This window comes from Sceloporus occidentalis, unplaced genomic scaffold (genome assembly GCF_023333645.1).
Source record: "Sceloporus occidentalis isolate IW3139 unplaced genomic scaffold, rSceOcc1.0.p SCAF_1, whole genome shotgun sequence".
Classification (NCBI taxonomy): Eukaryota; Metazoa; Chordata; class Lepidosauria; order Squamata; family Phrynosomatidae; genus Sceloporus; species Sceloporus occidentalis.
Genome location: NW_028316981.1, coordinates 97,189,444 through 97,212,622, shown reverse-complemented (window position 1 = coordinate 97,212,622; position 23,179 = coordinate 97,189,444). Strand labels below are relative to the sequence as shown.

The window sequence follows — 23,179 nt, the reverse complement described above, 5'->3', positions numbered from 1 at the left end:
TAGATCCCTTATCCTTCCAGGTATTTGAGAGGCTCTACATTCTCACATGTAGTTTCCTTTTGATCACAGATTTGTGATCACCATGTCCCACCCAGCAGTTGATCCACCTGGGGACATTCATAGATGCAGAGGCAGGGTTGATTGCTTTGTTTCCAGACAGAATAGCAAAGTTTCAGTCTGGATGCTGAATTCAACATCTTTGATGGCCGCGAGGTTTTATTGTCATCTTCAGTGGCTGCTGGGACACTTCAAGACACACATTGCCTTTTGCTGTCATGTCAGAGTTCTACGTTCATCAGCAGTTCGCTTAAATATGCAATTTTTGCACCTACACTCTGCTCCACGTGGGATGTGCATGCTTTTTTTGGATATCTCTTTGGTGCATGTTATATAGAGCTGTGAATCAATGTGCAAAATTGGGTTAATTGTGCTGTTCCATTCTGAGAGTCAGGCATGAGAACAAGCTAACCTTTCACTTGGTTGGTGGCTCTAGGTAAAAAAATTCTCCCTTTCTACAGTGGGAACTGCTTAGGAATCTCTAGCAGACCATATTCTTTTCCTCTGACATGACTTTACTGGGTCTTGGAGTTGTTTTTTCCAGTCTATTTTTCCCCTCTCTAAAAGGTAAAGACATTTATATCAGAGGAGCCTCCTCCAGAGCAGGACATCTGATTTGCTGACCCTTCCTTTGACCAGAGATACGTTAACTTTCCTTCTTACATACCAAAATGGAGCTTTATGTTGATGTTTAAGTTTCTTTTCTCCAGCACAGATATCACTTGCTAAAGGGACAATGTTAAACCAACAGTTTTTTCTAGATTACCCTATATACTCTACTTCACGTATACATTGAGGGCAGGTTTTGAGGCCAAAATCATTGAGGGTGAAAGTTGGAGACATATAACAAAGGAAGCATAGGAAAATGATACTAAACCACTTACAAAATTCCAACAGGTATATTTGTGCTCACACAAAAGGTTGGAAGGATGAAAGAGTAGAGGGGCTCAGTGCTTTCAAGTCATATTATGCTCTTGCCTCTCACCAGGGGATGGTTTCCTTTTTTAAAATAAGAGTTAAAACACAGTACTTTGGTAAGTCAATTCCAACTGGATAAATCAACTCAGGGTTTGGGGGTCAATTTTTTGCTCAAAATTGCTAGACTTATACATGAGTATAATACAATATCTAAATCACATGCTAAACTAGGATATTTTATATAGCCCAATGTCTGCAGATGGAAAAGACTGTGTAATCTCTTTCTTATTCTTCCCAATTCCCTCCTTTCTACGTGGACTCTTTTGGATTCCAAATAATATGGTTATGCAAATGCTAAATAATCTAGTTGTCGGGGAAATATTTATGCTTCCATAATAGTCAAACCCATTTAGATAGCTTTCACAGCATTTTTCCTATATTTCTTGCAGATGTCTTTATACCAATGCCAGAGAATCTATTAGTAAACTTAAATGAAAGCAAAGAGGTAAGAGTGATATGCAGTTTATGTCTGTATAAAAGTATATTTTAAATAGTTGATACCAAGCTACAGCATATCATTTTTAATTTCACGGTATGAGGTACCATATATCTTAGAAGTCTTTCCTTGACTATTTAGTGACTGTTGTTTTGAGAACAAAAGTGATCAAACCTCAAACATTATTGTAAGACCTAAGAAGAAGAGTAACTTTGGAAATCTCCCCATATATATGAGAAGAAATTTGTTTTGATGAATTTGTCTAAAATAATGGTGGCTAGTCTTTTTCTTCTTAGGGGCATATTCTATAATCTCCCCTTTTTTGTAGCCCTCAACCCCTCTGGCACTGGTTAAATAGGATGCACTTCCTGCATTGTTTAATAAGGAAAATATATCCATTTGTAAAGCCAGACATGAACCTCTGACCACATCCAAGAGGTTGGTTGGTATATTTGGCAGTTCATGCAGCCCCCCAGAACGTCCTAGGGGGAGACACCTGGCCCCAGTCACAGACTAGTTGCCTAAAATAATCTTCAGAGATGTTTGGTCACTTGCCCCTGCTAAATAAAATGAGATTGGTGACTAATAAAGTTTTTTTCCAATGGTAGCACCTGACTAGAATGCTCTTTGTAGAGAGAGTTTCTTGGTGCTTGTGTTGTGATTAGGCACCAAATGAAAACCTCTTATTCCCCCAGATTTTTAAAAATACTTTCAGCTTTTTTAAAAAAAACTGCATTCGTCTTTTTTATAATCACTTTACTATTTGTGTTTGAAAATAATTTTTATTCTATTTTCCTTCAGCTAATTCAAGATTTATTGAGAACTTTGCCTCAGATGTTTACTCACTCTTTGGAAACTCATAGTGCTCTAGGACCTGCTCTGCAGGCTGCCTTTAAACTGATGTCTCCTACTGGTGGTCGGATTTCTGTATTCCAGACACAGCTTCCATCTATAGGAATGGGTGCACTCAAACCTCGTGAAGAACCTAACCAAAAAGCATCTGCAAAGGTTAGCAAAGACATGTCCCACATTTAGCTTTTAAATAGCCCTTGAGATAATATTTGTCTTGTTCAGTATAGTAGGATTTGTTTACAAAAACTAATAATGACTGCTGGGGAGCCCAGATTTTAGAAATAGTCAGAAATACTGCTTCAGTTCTTTAGAATTCTGGTTCTTAACTATTCGGAAGTCTTTGTTTTCATTGTTATATTTTGGACTATCTTTTCAGGATATACATCTTACACCATCTACCGACTTCTATAAAAAGTTGGCCTTGGATTGCTCAGGACAACAAGTTGCAGTTGACTTGTTTCTTCTTAGTGGGCAGTACTCTGACTTGGCATCATTAGGTAGGGCATTTTCACAGTTTATGTGTGTGTGGGATTTGTCTCTTGTATAAGGCAGGGGAAATCAGCATTGTTTCTACAGCAACAAACTTTAAATGTTAAAAATTTAAACTCAGTGGAGCTTCCTACCAGAATATGGATAATTAATTAGAGTAGCCCTTCTAAAGTATCTGAGAAAATATGCCTTCCCTGGCATATTTTCTAAGCGCCTGAATATCAGATTTTCGGTCACTATTGTCATAGAATCGGTTTATCAAGTATTCATAGTATCTATGTTGGATTGTATTTGTTGCATTTATTGTTAAGCTCTTTTTTTTCATTTTGAAGTTCATATTTTATTTAAATAAGAAACATATTTTGTGGCTTAAGTTGCCTCATCAGCATATGAAAATTAGTTTTTCTATGAAGATATTAGCTTCTTCTTTGGTATAGTGACACTTCAGCCAATCACTTTATGACATCACTTTCATCTAAACTTTGTTGTCGTTGACTGAAGCTGTCCATTGTTTGATTTAAGCAGCCCCTTGCATGCTATATATGTCTTGGTTACACTTAGACAACTTCTTTAAAATTCCTGTGGATCAGTTTTTAAAATTAATATTTACACATTAAACTGCTCTAATTCCAGAAAGTAAAATTTAGCAACTCTATTCACCCACCCATTTATTTTCTTTTCTAGGATGTATATCTAGATATTCTGCTGGTAGTGTCTATTACTACCAGTCTTATCATCATCAGCACAATCCTCTTTTGGTGGAGAAACTACAGAAAGAATTTAAACGATACTTGACTAGAAAGATTGGTTTTGAGGCTGTCATGCGGATCAGGTGTACCAAAGGTCAGAGACAATTCTGTTTGCTGGTATGAAAACGGTGCTTTTACAATTATCTAAATATGTAACTGGAAATATGTTTGTGAGTATTTAAGTGATAGAATTCCAAATTCTTAGTAGTTACCAGATAGGCACGTGCAAGTTTGTTACTTAATACACACTTGGATGTGGCAACTATATCCATGAAGTAACATATTTCTCTATTAATTAACAGATAAGTTACCTCTATATCTAAACAAAAGCATCTGAACAGGAATTGAATTAGATAGAGAGCAGGGGTGAGCAAAGTACAGCTCTTGGACTTAATCTGGCTCCTTGAAGCAGGATGGATTTTTTTGCCTTTTAATCCCTTCATTCCTTAGGCCACTTTTTTTTCCACAAAAAAGTAAACTCTCTCTACCAGAAACCTCCAGGAGCTGTAATTTAGTTTTTAAATGGGTCACATGCACACCCCACACTACTTAACATAAAAAACCACCATCTTTTCTATATCTGAAGTAGACTGCTATTATCTTCTTATTCTTATTTCCTTCTTCTGGCATTTGGAAGTCTCTGCAGATGTACTCCAGTTGCCCACACCAGACTAGAGGTATTGAGCTTTTTCTAGAACCAGTCTTTCTGCCTTTTCAGTGGATGGGTGTAGGTCTTCTAACCTCTCTTGTGTAATAGAACAGATCAGCTCTTAAAAGGTATGAACACACTGGTAATACACTCAAGAGATGCAAACAATTTGTTTGTGTTAAGTTTATGCCCTCAATAGAACAAGCTCATATGGTCTTTCAAAGGTAGACAAACACTTGTTGGCTTTCAGAAACTTGTGCATTTTACCAAAGGAAAGACTTGACAAGATGTGTGTTTATAAAAGAGAAACTTTTCATAGAATGTTTTTAATGTCAGTCCTTTAGATCAGATGAAATTGTAATGGTGCTGCCTCTGAGCAGATTTATGTACTCAGGTCAGGTCAGGTTAGCTGTGCCTAATTCTTTCCTTTCAGGACTTCCCCACATATCACAGCATTTTATCTTGGACATTTTGAGAAATTTTGGCTGTGTCCAAACATTCCAGGGCCATGCAGTTGTGGCCCAACAGATGATACTCGACGGCAGGTTCCATCTGTCTTAATCAATATACTCAATGATTGATGCTGGGAGTTGCAGTCCAACAAAATCTAGAAAGCAGTTGTCTATTCCTGAAATATCCCTTTGTTTGCCTAAAAGTTTCCTGTGCACAAAGCACTGCCCTTTAATTATAAAAAAACTAACCTCTCCTCTCCCCTCAGAAAAATGGGTTGGGTATGATTGAAGGATTGTGGTAGGAATAGGGTGAAACTCCTATTATATACAGGGAATGCCTTATACAATCAGCCCTTCATATTGGTGGGCTAGCCACCTGTGAATTGGAGCATCTACGGATGGCCCCACCCTATTATCCTCAATGGTGGTGCATGCACGAGGCTGCTCTAATGCATTTGCATACACGTTATCCATCCATAGAGAATAATGAGACTTGAGATCCCACAATATTTCCACAGTATCCATGGAGGGTGAGTCCAGAATGGAATCCTTATGGATACGGAGGGCCAACTATCTACCTTCATATACAAATCATTATGTCAAATTATGTTACTGAATGGAGAATGACATTCACTGTGGCAGTGCGTGAAACATTTTGGGTATTGGTGACCTGTATAAATGAATAGACCCCCATGTGCTTTCATACTTTGTTATAATTGGAGGGGGGGAAACCCAAGCCAACACTTGTTCAGGTATCTACTATGTGTTAAGATGTACACACACATAGTCTCAAAGAAAGGACAAATGCACAATAAGTTGTGTGTTTAAAAGCCTTCCTAAAATATTGGTTCTCCTTCTCATAGGCCTTTCTATTCACACTTTCCATGGCAACTTCTTCGTACGGTCAACAGATCTGTTGTCTTTACCTAATGTGAACCCTGATGCAGGATATGCTGTACAAATGTCAGTGGAAGAGAGTTTGACAGACATGCAGGTGGTTTGCTTTCAGTCAGCTCTCCTATATACATCTAGTAAAGGTAAGTATGTTGTGACATTCATAGTGTAGGCTTCAAGAGACCATGCTTCTTGACTCAGGTTTTCTGGAAGCAAAATGAGTTGGCATCATATCTTCACAGACTCATATCTCTGAAAATTAACAATTCTGTTTATACAGTAGCTGAATTATACTATTCATTTATTGAAGTCCAGTGCCAATATGGTTAAACAAAGCAGTGAAAATATGGGCACTGAAGTACCTTTTCCCAGGTTTGGATAGAAAGCAGCCATCTTAATTTAACATAGAATAAAGAACAATTTAGAAGGAAAAAGTTGAGTTGAGAGTTTTAATAGAAAGTCAGCATGGTGTAGCGGATCGTGCCTCTGGAGAGCAGGGTTCAAATTCCCACTCAGCCATGAAAATACCCTGGGGAGTTTATCAGACAAGGGAAATTGGAAGTATAATCCAATGGCAATCTGAATGCAATCATGGGGTTTAACGTTATTGTGCGATAGATTAGACTACCACAAGCAATTTCGGGCAATGGGAAGTCAGTCCCAACACAATCATGGGGTTTCACATTATTGCATGAGAAGTGATCATGTGCAATGGCAAGCTATTTTCGGGCAATGGGAAGTCAGTTCGAATGCAATTCGCTGAACTAGCAAATTCACATGAATGCGTTCTGGCCCCACTTTCTTTTCATTTGAAATGAAGAGAAATTTCTCCCGTGTGATAAACTCCCAAGTGACCCTGGGCAAGTCGCACTCGCTTAGCCTCAGAGGAAGGCAATGGCAAACCCCCTCCGAAGAAACTTGCCTTAAAAACCCTGTGATAGGTTTACCTTAAGGTCACCATCAGTTGGAAACAACTTGAAGGCAAACATCATCACCACAATAGTTTTAATTCAATAGTTTTAATTCATAACCTGTATACTCACATTAACTGAGGTTTAGAAACTATGGATTGCTTTTTTATATAGGTGAACGGAGGATTCGTGTCCATACGATGTGTTTACCAGTTGTCATTCAGCTGAGTGATGTTTATCTAGGAGCTGATGTGCAAGCTATTACTGGGCTTTTAGCCAATATGGGTGAGTGCTTAACTGTTGATTTGAATTGCATAATTGTTTTGTCCCAAGAGCGATGCTATGGACTTTGTATGTAGCAAGGCCTCTGGCTCTCAGGAACACAGCCAGAACAAAAGACTTGTCCACAAATTTCTTAAGTTTCAAAAGCTTTACTGGTTATAAACACAAACATGAAACTGATCTCCTTTTTCTCAATAGTCTTTCCTAAATACCTTGCTCTCTCTTCTTGGTGGATTCTATCTTTCTTCTTCTGAGGACTATCTTTCTTCTTTTGTGGACTTATCTTTGTCAAAGGAAAATACTCTCTCCAGGTCTGACTTGACTGAAATCTTACTACACAACTGAAACTTAGCTAGAGGGAGACAGCATAAGACCCTGGGATTTCCCACAATCCTTGTCTTTCTTAAAGCTGTAATGTGGTGACTTTCACACGAAAATGGGGACTTTTCAGAGCTTTTTGTGTGATTTTGGTGCCTGGCTCTATTTCAGTGCATTTTTGGTGACTTTTGCACATTTCAGTTCCAGACCTGACTCTGAGAGCGAGGCTGGCTACAGAGCAATCAACCCTTTGGAGTGTCACACACTAACAGTTTTTAGCCAATCAGAGAGAGGACTGGAGAGTGGTCGCCGCCCCCGCCTTCAGAAAACGCTCTCTCTCTCTCTCTCTCAGCCCCTGACTCCCTCTCAAGTCTAGCTTTCCTAGACTTAAGCATACTTCCTCAGGTGCATGGGAATTGTAGTTCATAGTGGCACCAGAGCTCTTTCTCACAAAACTAGAATTCCCAGGGTTCCCTAGCACTGAGGCAGGGCAGTTAAAGTGGACTCAAACTGGATTATTTCTGCAGTATGGATTGGACCTTGAGCATTTTTAATAACAAAGGTCCAAAACACATTGCAGAAATAATCCAGTTTGTGACCGCTTTAACTCTCCTGGCTCAGTGCTAGGGAATCCTGGGAATTGTAGTTTGTTGTGGCACCAGAGCTCTTTCTGATAGAGAAGGCTCAATGTCTCACAAAACTACCATTCCCAGGGTTCCCTGGCACTGAGCCAGAGCAGTTAAAGCAGTCTCAAACTGGATTATTTCTGCAGTGTGTCTTGGACCCAACTCAGGCTGCATCTTCACTCCAGACTCCAGAGACAATCCAGTTGCATACCGTTTTAACTGCCATGGCCCAGTGTTATGAAATCCTGGGAATTGTAGTTTGTTGTCACACCAGAGTTTGCTGAGAGAGAAGGTTAAATGTCTCCAAAAAGTACAATTCCCAGGAATCCCTAGCACTGATCCATGGCAATTAAAAGGGTGTCAAACTGGATTTATTTCTGCAGTGCGATTGCAGCCTAACACATTTCTATTTGGCACAAAGCTTTCTGGACCCCCTTCATATCAAAATAAATATCTTAGAAGGACTGAAAGAATATTTGGTTGGTTTTAATGGTAATTTTGAGAGTTGAAATAAGTTACAATTATTTTTATTCAATTAGGGTTACGTTTATTTGCAAAATATCTGCCATTTTAACATTATGGGAATTTTCCGGGAATTGTGACTGAATATTCCGTGTGATGTGGGGGGGATTCAGTGTGTTTTGGACAAACGTTTTGGGGAATTATCTTCGAGGCTTGTTGGCAACACTGCAAACTGATACACAGAAAAGCCTATTATAATCTCAACTGAATATATGTCTCAAGAGCATCAAAGATGCTCTGGAGGCATGACAGTAATGTTGTTGAAAAGGCTGATATTTTATTACCAGTATACTGTGGTAATTATAAACTGTGGTGAATGTTTCTGTTTAGATTGACATGGAATATAGAACATTAATTATGTTCACAAGCTAGAACAAAAAATGTGTGTGATGTGCCAGATTTCTGCATTATTGGTTTTATTTTATTTATTATTAACTATTAGAGTACTTATACCCCGCCCTTCATCCCTAAAGGCTATCAGAGCGGCTTACAATTATTATTTTTAATTAGATGGTTTGCGTTCATTCTGTTTTTTAGGTAGAGGTGTGTGTATGCACGTTTGAGAGAAACATTTAAACAGCTGTAGGACTATGTTGTGTACTGCTGTATTGCTAATCAAAATCATAATATATTTCTTTTCAGCTGTTGACCGATCAGTTTCTGCTAGTTTGAGTGATGCTCGAGATGCATTGGTGAATGCTGTAATAGATTCCCTCTCTGCATACCGATCCTCTGTCCTTACCATTCAGCAGCCTGGTCTCATGGCTCCTGTCTCATTACGTCTCTTTCCACTGTATGTATTGGCCCTCTTAAAACAGGTAAAAACAAAAATTAAAGTTTCCTAGGTAGAGAAAGAGAAATAATATTAAAATTTCATGTCCAGTTTCAAAGCCTTCACTTTGCCAGATGTTACTCTAAATTGATTTGATAGAGTAGACAAAGGAGCGAAACAGGCTGCTCCAAAGGGGTGGCTTGCTGCTCCTCCTTTGAGCACCATATAGGGATCGCAGCAATGGCACGCTGCAGCCCTGATCCAGCATTTTTCTGGGCCAAAAAGAAGTGCCAAAATGCTGCTTCCTTTTGGCCCGGAAAAAGAGTGCCCTAGCTGCCACTGTGGTACTTTCCCATGCTCCAAAGAAGCGCTATGGTGCCACCCACCATGTTGTCAGGTGGGCAGCATGACGCTGGCTTGGGGGTGATGTGTGGGCATGCATCGTCCAAATGCCACACCCTCATGCCTCCCCCAAGCCAGTGGTTACTGCCAGTCTGTACAGCCCCAAAGTTGCTCCATATGTTTTTGGTCTGATCCTTCAGATAAATCTGCTGACAGAATTCTACCCTTTAATGGCTACACGTCTTTAAAGCATTAATTTTCACTTTTTGTTACAAGCTGTTTTTCAACAACTTAATGAAGGTGGTAGATATTGCACTGAAGTAAAATGTAGCACTGTACTATTTACTATTCCTCTGGATTTTGCTCAGATGCTGATTTTGATGATGATCAACATTCAATTTTTTCCTAAGAAGAGCCCAGTATGGCTTATCTGTCCACATTACAACCAATGCAGTATCTACTGCATTGGTATCCAGTACATTTCTGACCTCAATTCGGGGTCCTGGCAGTGATACTGAAAGACCTAAATTGCCTGTGACCTCAAAACCTAAGAGAGTGTTTCTCCTTATATATACTTGCCTAAGCATTGACTTTGCCAGAGGACTCCTTCCTTCTTTCCTCTCAGCAGGAGCAATATAGTATATTATGACATGGGAGAGAATCTTCCTTGCTATGGCACCTTGATTTTGGAACATTTTTTCCTTGGAGGCCAGATTGGCACAAATACACATTTCATTTCTGTGACAAGATACAGTGTGGTTCTTTGTCAAAGCCTTTGGGGGTCTCAAGATCTTGGTTTGAATCTATATGAGTTTAGATTGTTCAAGCACTTCTACATTGTTTGTACATTGCTCTGTACTGTTTTAATTTCCTTTTGTCTATACACCTCCCTGACATCTTGTAATATAGTATGAGATATAAGTAGTTTATATAGAAAGTGAAGCATAATCAATAAGATACAGTATGAGATCTACATGAATCAACAAATCCAGAAAAACTATTTTACATTGGCTGTTGGTTTCTGTTAAATTAATTGTATTCATGCTTCTTTAAATTCATGAGATAAACTAGGTGCCTAAAACTACATGGATATCTTCTGTTTTTCCTTTGCCTTTTACTTCCTTAGTAACTGAACCAATACTTTTTTTATTCACAGAAAGCATTCCAAACTGGGACAAACACACGTCTAGATGATCGCATCTTTACTATGTGTCAAGTGAAAAACCAACCTTTAGTGTACCTCATGCTTATGATGCATCCTAACTTGTACAGAATTGACAATCTCACAGATGAGGTATGCCTTTTCTTCTAAAATTGCACTATAAATATTACATTCTCTCCTCCCCAGCCTCTTAAGCCTTGCTTGAAGTTCTGTCAAAAGCCTTAATAACTATTAAGGGAACTGTACAGTATTTATTTTCTGAGGACCAGTGCAGTATATCCACTGCATGACCTTGGGCAAGTCACTCTTTCTTGGTCTCAGAAGAAGACAAAGGCAAACTCTCTCTGAACAAATCTTGCCAAGAAAAAACTGTGATAGGATCAGCATAAGTTGGAAACTACTTTAAGGCACACAACACTTTGTTTCATGCATAATCATTAGACAGTGGAGGTGTGCATCTGTGTTTTTCCTCTCCATTAGCAAAACAAGAAGTGCAAAGGGATGGGGGCCTTAGGCACCTGACGCTTATTGGGCTTCTTGGGACATTTTATCTTCTTTGCCCAGCCTGATTGGTTTGCTCTGTGCACACTAAAGCTGGAGTAGTCTGTATGTGAGTAGTGACAGGCTTGCCAACATGGTTCCCTGAAGACCTCCTGTTATCGTGCTAAAGCTTAGCACGATAACAGCCCTTGAGAAGAAGGCAGAGATCCTGGAATTGCTTTGTGCCAGCCTCTGGCATCCATCTGCACGTCTAAAGGCATGCACGTCTAAGACAAGGGGCTGGATTGTGTCCAGTTCATATTATCTGGCTCTTAAGTTTTATGAACACTTGAGAAGTATCAAGTTATATTTTAAAACATGTAAAATCTGGTGAACGCCATAAAATATTGAGTTTTGGCTTGCTCTACAAATTGCAATGAATTTAAAGCTTACAGTTAATGAATATAGCACAGATGCTGTAAATAGACACAGTGGGGACTAAGTGTGAATCATCATATACAACTTCTAAATAACAATTCTCTTAAGAAACAGATGTGGCCTTGTTTTATGAAAATTCATGTAACACTTCAAATGGTTTTTAATATATAAAGCTAAAGTTCTGCAAGTTGACATTCTTTCAAGAAGAAACAACCAATTATAAGAACAGTTTGATACATGATAGTACATGCCTGTTATTCTTATTGCTGATCCAGTTATGATTTCCAGTCCATTTGTACTTTATATACAGTCTGGCACTTAGTTCGCCTATTAATCAGAAATGAGTGTATTCTAATATGAATCTAACGTGTATTTTTAAGGGGGCCCTCAACATCAGTGACAGAACAATACCTCAGCCACCCATTCTTCAGCTCTCTGTGGAGAAGATAAATAGGGATGGTGCTTACCTTATGGATGCTGGCTCTGTAAGTTACCTGTTGTCACTATTGATATTTATGTAAAATATATATCAAATTACTTTTGCACATATGTGTCTTTTGCTAGAGAGTACTTAAGATGAGTGTGCAATGCATGGGCTAATGTTTTCTTAATCATTCACATCTGATAGGTCATGTATTTATGGGTTGGAAAGAATTGTGGACAGAACTTCATCAGCCATGTCCTTGGAGTTCCTAACTATGCATCAATACCACACAATATGGTAAGAATATACATAAAAGACCTGTGTCTCTTTAAAATGATAAGAAACATTGGAGTATGGCAGTTGAAATACCAGTTGGATAAACTGTGGGGCTTTGCACCACTCATTGTGATTCTGATCTTTAAATGTTCTTTATGAGTGTCTGATCTAAATGGCATCTTCCAGTAAAGGTTCACCATTAAGTAAGCCAGCAGTTCTTTCACACCATATTTATGTTCAGATATACACACAGCTTGTTACCAATGAGCTAGCACTTTATTGAAGAAAGGGGACAGTTCTGGAAGTAAGTCTCACTTGCAGCTATTCATAGTCCTCCTCCTCCAGAAGCATGGTGACGATTCAGGAGGCTGTTTTTGTAGCATAAATAGGCTTGAAAAGGAGCAGTTAAAGGGATTCAGAGGGTATGCTGCGCAGTACCTCTAAAATTTACAGAGAGTGGCACCAGTGAATTGGTAGATTAAATGCATCTGGAAAAAGGTTTTAATTCCTTTCCACTCCCCAATCCAAAATAAATGGTATCGGTTGGAGGCAGACGCTAGGAGGTAAATGTAAACTATTGGTATACTCTGAATATACAGAAAACCTGTGCTTATCTGATGGATTTGGGACTGGAGCACTGACATAAAATGGAATAGATTAAAAAGTGGAACCCAGTGGTAGGGGTTTTTTTTTTTGCTTGCAAATGCATTTTGTCCATCAAAAAAATGTAAACAACACACTTTTATGTTACTTTTGAATGCGTATAAAAGCTATACACACACACGTAAAGTAAAGTGAACAAAAGCATACTATTAATGTCCTGCTCTTAACTTCATCCAAGATTAATAACTTTAGTATACATTGGATTTTTTTTTTAATTTTGTGTAACATCTTGGCATTATTCTTAACAATTATACTAACTGTTGAGTGAGTTCACCTAGTCGGCAGCCTATATCACTCATAGTCATGCCTACCTCAATAAGTTTGATTAATTCTTGCTTTTCTTGCAAACTGAGAAACTTATGGACTCTTTTAGCTTTATCACTGTACTTGGTTGCCATGATGAATACTGTACTGTACGGATCGAGGCGGGATTACAATACAAAATGAAATGAAAATACAAAAATAATAATGTTACACTGTCCTCTTAAACCCTCCCATCATTACATAGTAATAAAATTCAATAACAATTAAAATAGTTAAATCATAAAACAATGTAAAACAAGCAAGATGGAGTGGACAGCTAAGAGCATACAGTGCTAACGTTCTTATTGGAGGTCAGTCTGGGAAGGCCCGCTGGAAGAGATCCATCTTGACAGCCTTTTTAAAGGCGTCAGGGGTGGTAATAAGACAGATCTCCTCCAGCAGGTCATTCCACACTGTCGGAGCGACAGAAGAGAAAGCCCTCTGGGAAACTGCAGCCAACCTGGTCTTCTGTGGCTGCAGAAGGTCTGTACAGTATTATAAGCACAAATGCTGTGCTACAGTAATACTGTAAGAGATTCACTGCCTACAATCTCAGAAGCACCATGGACTGAAGGAAGAAGGGAGGAGACATCAGGCAGCATTTGTTTTCGACTGCTACTGAGGCTCACTTTGGATTGCTTGAATATGCATGGTGCTTGCAGAGTGACGTGAGAGGGGGGGGAAAGGTTCCAAGCCTCTGTGGTTGGCTTAGTACTTTTTTCCCTCTCATCTGGCTTTTTAAGCTGCATGCCCACCTGTGAACAGTCTAAAACAACCCTCTGTAGGAAGAACAGATGTGATCATGCTCTATCCAACACTTGCAAATTACATAGATAAGTTGTTAATTCAAGGAAGGGGTCTGCTCTTTCTGTAGGCAAACTTAAGTGGATCTCCCATGTGCAGGCAAGCAGTCCCAAACAAGCCTCATAGGCAAGAAGCACTGGCAAAAGAGCTGACCCCTCATCAAATTACTGGAACTTGACTGTAATTTGCGAGCATTGAAAGAGTGAGGCATGAGAAATCAGGAGCTTTAGGTGGAATATCTGTTTTAGAGGGTATTTTTGCTTAGCATCCATGACAGCATTTTGTTTCATTCTCAACAGACACATCTTCCAGAACTTGACACAGCTGAATCTTCTAGAGTGTTTGCTTTTATCACATGGTTGAGGGAGCAAAGACCATTCTTTCCTATATTGTATATACTAAGGTAAGTCACCATTTTGGAATACTTCCACATGCAGATTGAGAACAGATTGTAGGACTGCCTCCCACGAAAAAGTAGCAGTTGTCTCCATGTGAACATCTTGGTTGCAGATTTCTCCTGCTTCGTGGTACAACCTATAAAGTAGGGAGGAAAAGAAAACATTTGCATGACAGATTGTGCAGGCATATTAGTTACAGGAAAGTGGATAGCAAGACTGAATATTTGATAGTCTATGAAGATGGAGAAAGAGTTCTCAAACCCTTAAGAACCCATTTGCAATAGCAGTAACAAGTATACTTTAAATTCTTACACAGGTAAAGATTTTGCTTTCATTCAGTGTTAGAGGTGATTTTCTGTACATTGTACTATTACATGTATAGAGATGTTCCTGATAATGTAGCAAATAAAGGAGTCTTTGTTGAAGGCTTTCATGGCTGGCATCCATAGTTTTTTGTGGGTTTTTCAGGCTATGTGGCCATGTTCTAGAAGAGTTTCTTCCTGATGTAACGCCAGCATCTGTGGCTGACATCTTCTGAATATGCCAGCCACAGATGCTGGCGAAACGTTAGGAAGAAACTCTTCTAGAACATGGCCACATAGCCCGAAAAACCCACAAAAGACAAAGGGGTCTTTGTTTTCATTAGAGCATCATATGTGCATCAGTTGGTGTTATAGAAAGAGCTGCTTGATCAGAGCTTCCTACTTTGTTGATGAAATGTCAACAACATAAGCTGGCATCCTGTTCATTAGTTACAAGATCGTTAACTCGACCTACAATCTTGTAATTACTGGGAATTCATGCTTATGCTTGTTAAAAATTGAACATGACCCCCATATCCTACCATTTCAGTTTGGAAGCACCTCACTCAAAGCATTTCCAAGGAGACGACGGCTTTCATGTCCGGCATCCATGTTTTTTGTGGGGTTTTTGGGCTGTGTGGCCATGTTGTAGAAAATTTTCTTCCTGCCGTTTCACCAGCATCTGTGGCTGGCATCTTCAGAGAATGCTTTGCCTGGAAAAAGTTGGGTGTATATATACTGTGTGAGCCTGGGAATGCAGGAGTGATTTGCATGTGTATTGTTCTGTGCTGATGGCCGGCCTTAGGCTGGGAGGCTAATGTAAAAGCGGATTAATGTCTGCTAATCATTATCTGCTGGGAAAGCCCCTGACTCTGAATGGTTTCCCATTTGCATTTGCTGAAGATGCCAGCCACAGATGCTGACAAAACGTCAGGAAGAAAATTTTCTAGAATGTGGCCACATAGCCCAAAATCCCCACAAAAAAACCATGTTTCCAAGGAGCTGCAGGTTGGGCTACTGGGAAATTATGTCTGAAGCTCTTTCCCAGTTGCAGGGTACATTGAAACAAACAATGGTGGCAGGACCCTGAAGAGGTTTCTCCAGCTGCCAGTTCTTGATCCACCTTGAAGAACACTACAGATGTCATTTCTAAGCACCCTCATCTGTAGCACCTCAGAATCTTTCTGGTTGAGACATTGCCATGCCAAATGTAGGATTTTGTTGGCTGGCATTGTCAGACATAACTACTGTGACAGAGCTCCATCATTGTAGTTAGATATGACAATGCATGATCTTGGCCATAGATGTGCATTTTGTCAGATAATCTATATTTGAAATATATTTAAAATACTGTTTTAGGAATAAAGCATAAGACCTGGATGTTTAACATGCTCATGTTCTATTTTGATTTTATTTTGAAGGGATGAAAGTCCGTGGAAACCGAGTTTCTTACAAAACATGATTGAAGATAGAACCGAATCTGCTTTATCATACTATGAGTTTCTTTTGCATATTCAGCAACAAGTGAATAAATGAGCCACTATGTTACATGGTTCATCCACATAAAGGATCATAACTGTGTGCAGAACACTGGCATTTGTAATGCTCCTATACAGATTTTGGTCTGATGCAGTTGATAAGATTCTCACTGTGATTTTCCCCAAAATAAAAAAGGCAAAGCAAATAAAGGACCACAGAATCATAAGTATACTATTGTGTAGTTGTACATTAAACAATTAAAATCATTTTGAACATGTTGGATGCCTTTAATTTGCTACACAATGTTTCATTGTGTGTTGCAGCATGAGTTATAAAGGTAATATTGAAAAGATGAACCTTTATAAATGTTTTTTTCAAAATATGTTTTAACTTCATTTTTCTGCTTTATCTTTTGCTGCTAGAATTACAACCTCCCAGGACTGAATTGCAGGGAAATGATATTGTCTTGAATATATGTCAGTAATTGAAAATTGCCTTTTAAAGGGAGCAATGAAAGAATTCATTGCGGAGCAAAGAAGATATTTAGAATTTTTAACAAATGTAGTTTCCAGTGCTTTTTAACATGGATTATGATGATCAAGGGGGAAATGAACTTGCAGTGGTCCAGCAGGATTAAAATGAATATTAAATAATTCATTTTAAAATCTGTAGGATGCATCAGTATTCTAATATCTAAAAAAAATAAACTTTCATTATGTCCAATGAGAATTATAATCAAGTGGCCTGATTCAGCTTCAGAAATGTTAAACATGGATATTAACATGGTGTGTTTAGTCTTAATTTATTGAAAGTAAATAGGGGAACAGACAATACAACCAAAAGTCATGGTATTTTTTATAGATTGGGTTTGATTAAATTTAAAGTCTCATTTTTATAATGTATTAAGATTTTTTTAAGTAAAAATGTGTAGTGATGACATTAAACCAGAACTCACATTATATTAGAAACACTGTTAAATAACTTGCTGGAAATCCAGAGCAGATCTAATTAAGTAATAGCAATGTTGACATTTAAAGCAGGGGAGGGAACTATTTTGTAGCTTTAATGGGGGAAGTTTTTGAAAAATCCTACTTGATGGGCAAAAAGTATATATCTTGCATAGATACATAGGCAAAATATTAGTTTTGCTCATACCCTGAAAGCTACTGTGATTTAAATCATGACAAATAATAATAGTGCATTTTTAATCTCTTTGAAGAAGCAACTTGCATTAGTAACATCTTTCTTCAGTGGTATAACATGTAGCTGCCATGGATATCTTTTTTCATCCTTATTGCTCAAAAACAGTGTTTTGGAAAGATTATTTCATTCGCATCTTTTTGGGGCATTCCTTCAATGGTATAATCCTCTGCAGTCATTTTCAGGCCATTCCTTTTCTTCATCTATGAATGATTAATTAGTTTCCCCACTTCCAGAAATGAGTACATGTACAAAAAGCCACTGAAGTTCTTAGAACAAACCATGGTATTGATAAACTAACTTTTTGAATCAGAATATCAATGCCTTGACGATACATTGCCTGCTAATTTGTTCAGTCTGTCAGTGTGATCTATGCAAAGCTGCTTATAGAGTTGTAACTTTCATGTTACAGAGAGGAAGAGGATCTCTCTTGAAAAACAATTAAAATATCTGTTGACCTCTGCTAAACTGAAGTATCTTCTTGCTGCTGTCATGCTTTTTAAAGCTCTTAGTAAATTAATAAAACATGTTGGCAAAATGCTTTGGAAGTGTATGATCATAATGAAATGTGCACTTGTATAATGGGAATCATCCACTGGGTGCCTCATAGTACATACTAAGCCTAAATATTATTGTCTAAACACAGTCCCAAATGTGTACAGTCCCACCGATCTGGCAAGGGTGGTCTACTCAAAGAAACAGGCTTATGTGCCTACTTTTCTGGTTCAGGTATATACGAAAAAACATATGCTGTGCATGCAACACCTCTCATTGGATGTGCACTTTTTTCTGTGCACACACAAAGCCGATGACATAGCACTGTCAGGCTTGATAAGGGTTTATTCTGTTGGGTAGGGCAGGGATTTCTAATGTGTAGCACCATGCCCAGTTTTCTCCTGTCTGCAGAGATCTTTCGTTTGGAGTGGGGTGGACATGGTTTAACTTCTTAAAAGCTAGCGGAATGGGTTTTGAAGAAGCAAATCTAGTGAACAGGGAACAAAGAAACCTGTTTCAATAATACATCCCTGACCACAGTCTCTTAGAGGGATTATTTTATTTAACAGTCAGCCCATTACCTTGTCTGAGTAGAGTGCTTTTTGGAATATTCATACTCATTTTTGCAATACCAAATTTCCTAATTTTATTCTTTTATGGTGGGAAAAATCATTCACTTCAACTTGTATTACATTGTAATAGTATGAATTGCAAGGCAGACCCATGTGTCAAACTGCCTATACTATACTTTAAAAAAACAACTGTTGATTTTAACATCTGTAACAACCTACCTAGGCAAGGGTTGCCGTAATACTTCCATGCTAGCATGGCACTCCACAGCAAATGTTCTCTATTTTTCTAGTTCAATATTTTTTAAGAATAATTCAGTATGATTGATCAAGATGTTAAACTCAGTCATGCATCAGCATTTTAATTAGTATTTACTTTTCTGTAGTTTAATTATTTGCATCTGACTCAAGTTGGACTGTTTTGCAATAATGAGGATGCAATTTTCTTTTATTCAGAATTAACTTAACAGAATATATAATCAGATACAGAATGTTAAGGGACCATCAAATGTGACAATACTTCTGTTTGTTAATTGTCAAATTAAATCCTTACAGTAAATTTCATTTTGTAAAGTAGTGTAATATACTGTAATATTAATCCTTGTTTTCTGAACTCAGACATTGATCTTCAGTGTGAAAATGTAAACCATGCTCTTCTGAACTGGAGGCAAGGTTTTACTTGTTCCCCTTTTTACAGTTTGTAATTTTCACTGTTTTATTCCTGTAAAAAGTCATTTGTAACACATGCAAATGCTTATTTTAGCTGTGCTAATTTATCAAATTTGGCTACTCAATAAAATTAATTGAAAGAGCTTGCATAAATTTCATCAGTCCTTTTTATAAACAAGTTGGAAGGTACAGAGAACTCTTGACCATTTAATGACTTCAATTGTCTGAGGTATGATAAGAGGTGGTTCTGTGGGTAATCAATTTTAAAAAAAACCACACACAATGTATTTATTGCCAGCTTTATATGTACAGATTGGGATATAAGCATATTACTGCATGTTTGTTTTGGGAAGACTGTTTAAAATGTTTAAAATGTAACAATTTTTCTAATGTTGTAGTCCTAACCATGAGCTTAATTGAATTCAGCAAGATTTACATTTTGAATATACAGGCATCTCCTTTGACTTTGTCAATTAAACACAAGAATTGCCTATTGGAATAATTGCATCCATCAGTTTCCTCCTTTAAGTGTCTTCATGAATGTCACTGCGTTCTAACCAGTCTCATGAAAATAAAAATTTAGCTGGTTTGTAAAAGCATCAAATATACATTTAAAATAACATAACATCATGCTGAATGTTACTAATGTGAAACTTCCTACAGTGCACTCTTTATGAAGATTTAATCTAAGGACATATGAGGTAAGTTAATAGCATGCTTTTATACTTCTTTGATTACTTTAACTTCAACTTTTTTTTTCCAGATTACAGATACAGTTTGTTAGAAAGCACAATTTAAATCTTTTCCTCCTGAATTCTTCAAGATGCACATTAAATTATTAGAGGTGAAGCGGTGGAGCTGTTTTATATTTTGGTATCAATTGCATTTTGTGCATTGCTCATTACGTTCCACCTTTTTATGTTTTTCTTTATAGCAGGAAATCTTGCAGAAGAAGAAAAGCATATATACTTGTCTATCATTAAAATTTATGCTTAAAAATCAACCCCAAAATCCCAGGTTGACTTATTTATGGGTCAGTATGGTAATGTGACTTTCAGATTTCCCCATGTGGTGGGGAAAGAGTTTCTTTTTCTCTTGAGCCAAGCAGAGAGTCCTGGGTGATGGATAGTTATTAAAGACAATAACCACCACCACCACCCCCACACACACACACACCCCACTGGCTGCTGCTGTCTGGGGAGTGAAGGCTGAAACCAAAGTTGGAACGCTGAAGCAAAAAGAGTCCCTTTTGCAGTATCAACGTTTTAATGAAAATAATTTAACTCTTCTTATTTTATCAATACTGTGAAACATTAGAAAGCTTGATAAATTATTTTAATGCTTTCTAACATTAACAATCCCAAGTTATTGGGCTTTGATATGATTTACAACTTACAAATTACCGCTTGGTCACTGGGTGACTTCAGGCAAGAGAAACAAAACTTGCCAAGAAAATCGCATGGTAAGGTCACCTTAGGTTTGTCCTAGATCAGAAACAACTTGAAGGCACAAAACAACACAATATTGGTTACAAGGGGAAGATGGCACCATGACTCCTTATCAAATTCTATAACTGAGGTAGGCCCATTGAACAACAAAAGTCCAGTTTTAATTTTAGTTTGTTGTCTGCCTTATTTGATTGAAAGTTAACACGTACTAATATGTATTCTATTTAATTATTTTTGTAGAATGTACACCATAGGCAGGTTTATTTTATCTATTTTAATTGATTGTATGTACAGCTCTGTAAATTTACAGCGCTATATAAAGCTTGATGGTGATGATGTGGAAACACCCAGAGTGTCCAGAGTACAGTACTTACCTGTGGTTACAGTTGTTATAAGGGTCCTTGTAAAGCAGTTCAAAATACATACACATTTTAAGAGCTGTGGATAGATTATTTAGCTGTGGATAGATTATTAAAAGGCAAAGGGTGCTCAACCTGAGGATAATGGAGCAGAGGACAGAATAGGGGAATTTCAGCACAGAATAAGTAAAGAGATAGTACAGGAATATCTTGCTAATCTAAATGAATTTAAGTCTCCACGACCAGATGAACTACACTTGTCCCTCGATATTCACTAGGGTTAGGGGCACAAGACCCCTGTGAATATGGGAAAATCGCAAATTAAAAAAACCAGTTTTTACCTGAGAGAACACCTCTCTAGGAATCTCTAGGTCCTCCAGTGCAACTCTGTGGTCAATGTCCAGCACTGGAGGAGCTACAAATGCCAAGTAGAGTATTCTCTCTAGGAATCTCTGGGTCTTTCAGTGCAACTTTTAGTTAAACTTGACCATAGAGTGGCACTGGAGGACCTAGATATTCCCAGAGAGAATATATTAATCAAGTCTGTGAATAATCAAATCCACAAATATCAAAGTTGCAAATATGGAGGGATGACTGTACATGCAAGGGTGTTAAAAGAGCTGGCAAATGTAATATCAGAGCCACTGGCAATAATCTTTGAGAACTGGAGAACAGGAGCAATCCCAGCAGACTGGAGGAAGGCAAACGTCCCCATCTTCAAAAAGGGGGAAAAAAGAGGATCCAAACAATTATCGTCCAGTTAGTCTGACATCAATACCAGGAAAGATTCTGGAGTAGATCATTAAACAGAGTCTGTGAACATCTAGAAGGCAATGCCATAATCACAAAAAGTCAACACGGGTTTCAGAGAAAGAAGTAATGCCAGACAAATCTAATTTCTCTCTTTGATAAAATTAGCAGCTTGGTAGATGAAGGGAATGCTGTGGATATAGTATATCTTGATTTCAGTAAGGTCTTTGACAAGGTTTCCCATGACATTCTTGCAAACAAGCTTGTAAAATGTGGGTTAGACAAAGTAACTGTTTCATGGATTTGTAACTCGTTGACCAGACGAACCCAAAGGGTGCTCAACAATGGCTCTTTTTCAGCCTGGAGAGAAGTGACCAGTGGGGTCCCACAGGACTCTGTCCTGGGCCCAGTGCTATTCAACATCTTTATCAATGACTTGGATGACAGAATTGGGAGCATTAATTAAACACAGAGAAATGTAAGGTACTGCACTTAGGACGGAAAAATGAAATGCACAGATATAGGATGGGGGACATCTGACTGAATGAAACTACATGTGAAAGGGATCTGGGAGTCCAAGTAGACCACAAGTTAAACATGAGTCAACAGTGTGATGCGGCAGCTAAAAAGGCCAATGCAATTTTAGGCTGCATCAATAAAAGTATAGTGTCTAGATCAAGAGAAGTAATAATGCCACGATATTCTGCTCTGGTCAGGCCCCACCTGGAATATTGTGTCCAGTTCTGGGCATCACAGTTCAAAAAGGACATTGAGAAACTGGAGCGTGTCCAAAGGAGGGCAACTAAAATGGTGAAGGATCTGGAAACCATGTCCTATGAGGAAAGACTAAGGGAGCTGGAGATGTTTAGCCTGGAGAAGAGAAGGCTAAGAGGTGATAATGATAGCCCTGTTTAAATACTTGAAGGGATGTCATATTGAGGAGGGAGCAAGCTTATTTTCTGCTGCTCCAGAGAACAGGACCCAGAACAATGGATGCAAGTTACAGGAAAAGAGATTCCACCTGAACATTAGGAGGAACTTCCTGACAGTAAGAGCTGTTTGACAGTGGAACACATTCCCTCAGAGTGTTGTGGAATCTCCCTCCTTGGGGGTCTTTAAGCAGAGGCTGGATGGTCATCTGTCACAGGGGATGCTTTGATTGAGAGTTCCTGCATGGCAGAATGGGATTGGACTGGATGGCCCTTGCGGTCTCTTCCAACTCTCTGATTCTATGAAAGATAAAATTCATGGCTGAAGCCTACAACAGTCAAAAGTGCCCATAGACAGACTCTTGTTCATGGCTTTCTGAGCAGTTTCCGGGGTGTTCTTTCTCACAGTGTTGCCAATCTGGTGACTTTCACACCAAAATGGGTACTTTTCAGAGCCTTTGGTATGATTTTGGTGCCTGGCTTTTGGTGAAGATTTGGTAACTTTTGCACATTTCAGCTCCAGCCTGAATCAGAGGCAAAGCTGAGAACGAGGAGCTGCCAGTGTTGGTGCCGGAGGTCTCTCTGAAACCCCCTTTGGGTGGTCCTAACAATCCAGGGTTTTTGGGCAGCCAGACCCAGTCAAGTGGAGGTAGCGGGATTCGAAACCAAGACTTGCGACTCCCAAAGCACAGACCCAGCCCG

General features: G+C 38.5%; 1 protein-coding gene across 5 annotated transcripts in view; it reads left to right on the top strand.

Moving 5' to 3' along the window:
• SEC24A (SEC24 homolog A, COPII component) overlaps positions 1–19,144 on the top strand; it is a 51,147-nt gene extending 32,003 nt beyond the window's left edge. For all 5 annotated transcript variants that reach the window (XM_089529978.1, XM_089529971.1, XM_089529962.1 and 2 more), the window contains 12 exons: positions 1,425–1,480; positions 2,273–2,479; positions 2,700–2,820; positions 3,497–3,655; positions 5,526–5,699; positions 6,642–6,752; positions 8,858–9,033; positions 10,486–10,623; positions 11,790–11,894; positions 12,038–12,130; positions 14,179–14,282; positions 16,001–19,144. In XM_089529978.1, the coding sequence (XP_089386104.1) occupies positions 1,425–1,480; positions 2,273–2,479; positions 2,700–2,820; positions 3,497–3,655; positions 5,526–5,699; positions 6,642–6,752; positions 8,858–9,033; positions 10,486–10,623; positions 11,790–11,894; positions 12,038–12,130; positions 14,179–14,282; positions 16,001–16,115 (1,559 nt within the window). In that variant the 3' untranslated portion in view covers positions 16,116–19,144. The remainder of the gene's footprint in view (positions 1–1,424; positions 1,481–2,272; positions 2,480–2,699; positions 2,821–3,496; positions 3,656–5,525; positions 5,700–6,641; positions 6,753–8,857; positions 9,034–10,485; positions 10,624–11,789; positions 11,895–12,037; positions 12,131–14,178; positions 14,283–16,000) is intronic.
• Positions 19,145–23,179: the final 4,035 nt, after the last annotated feature.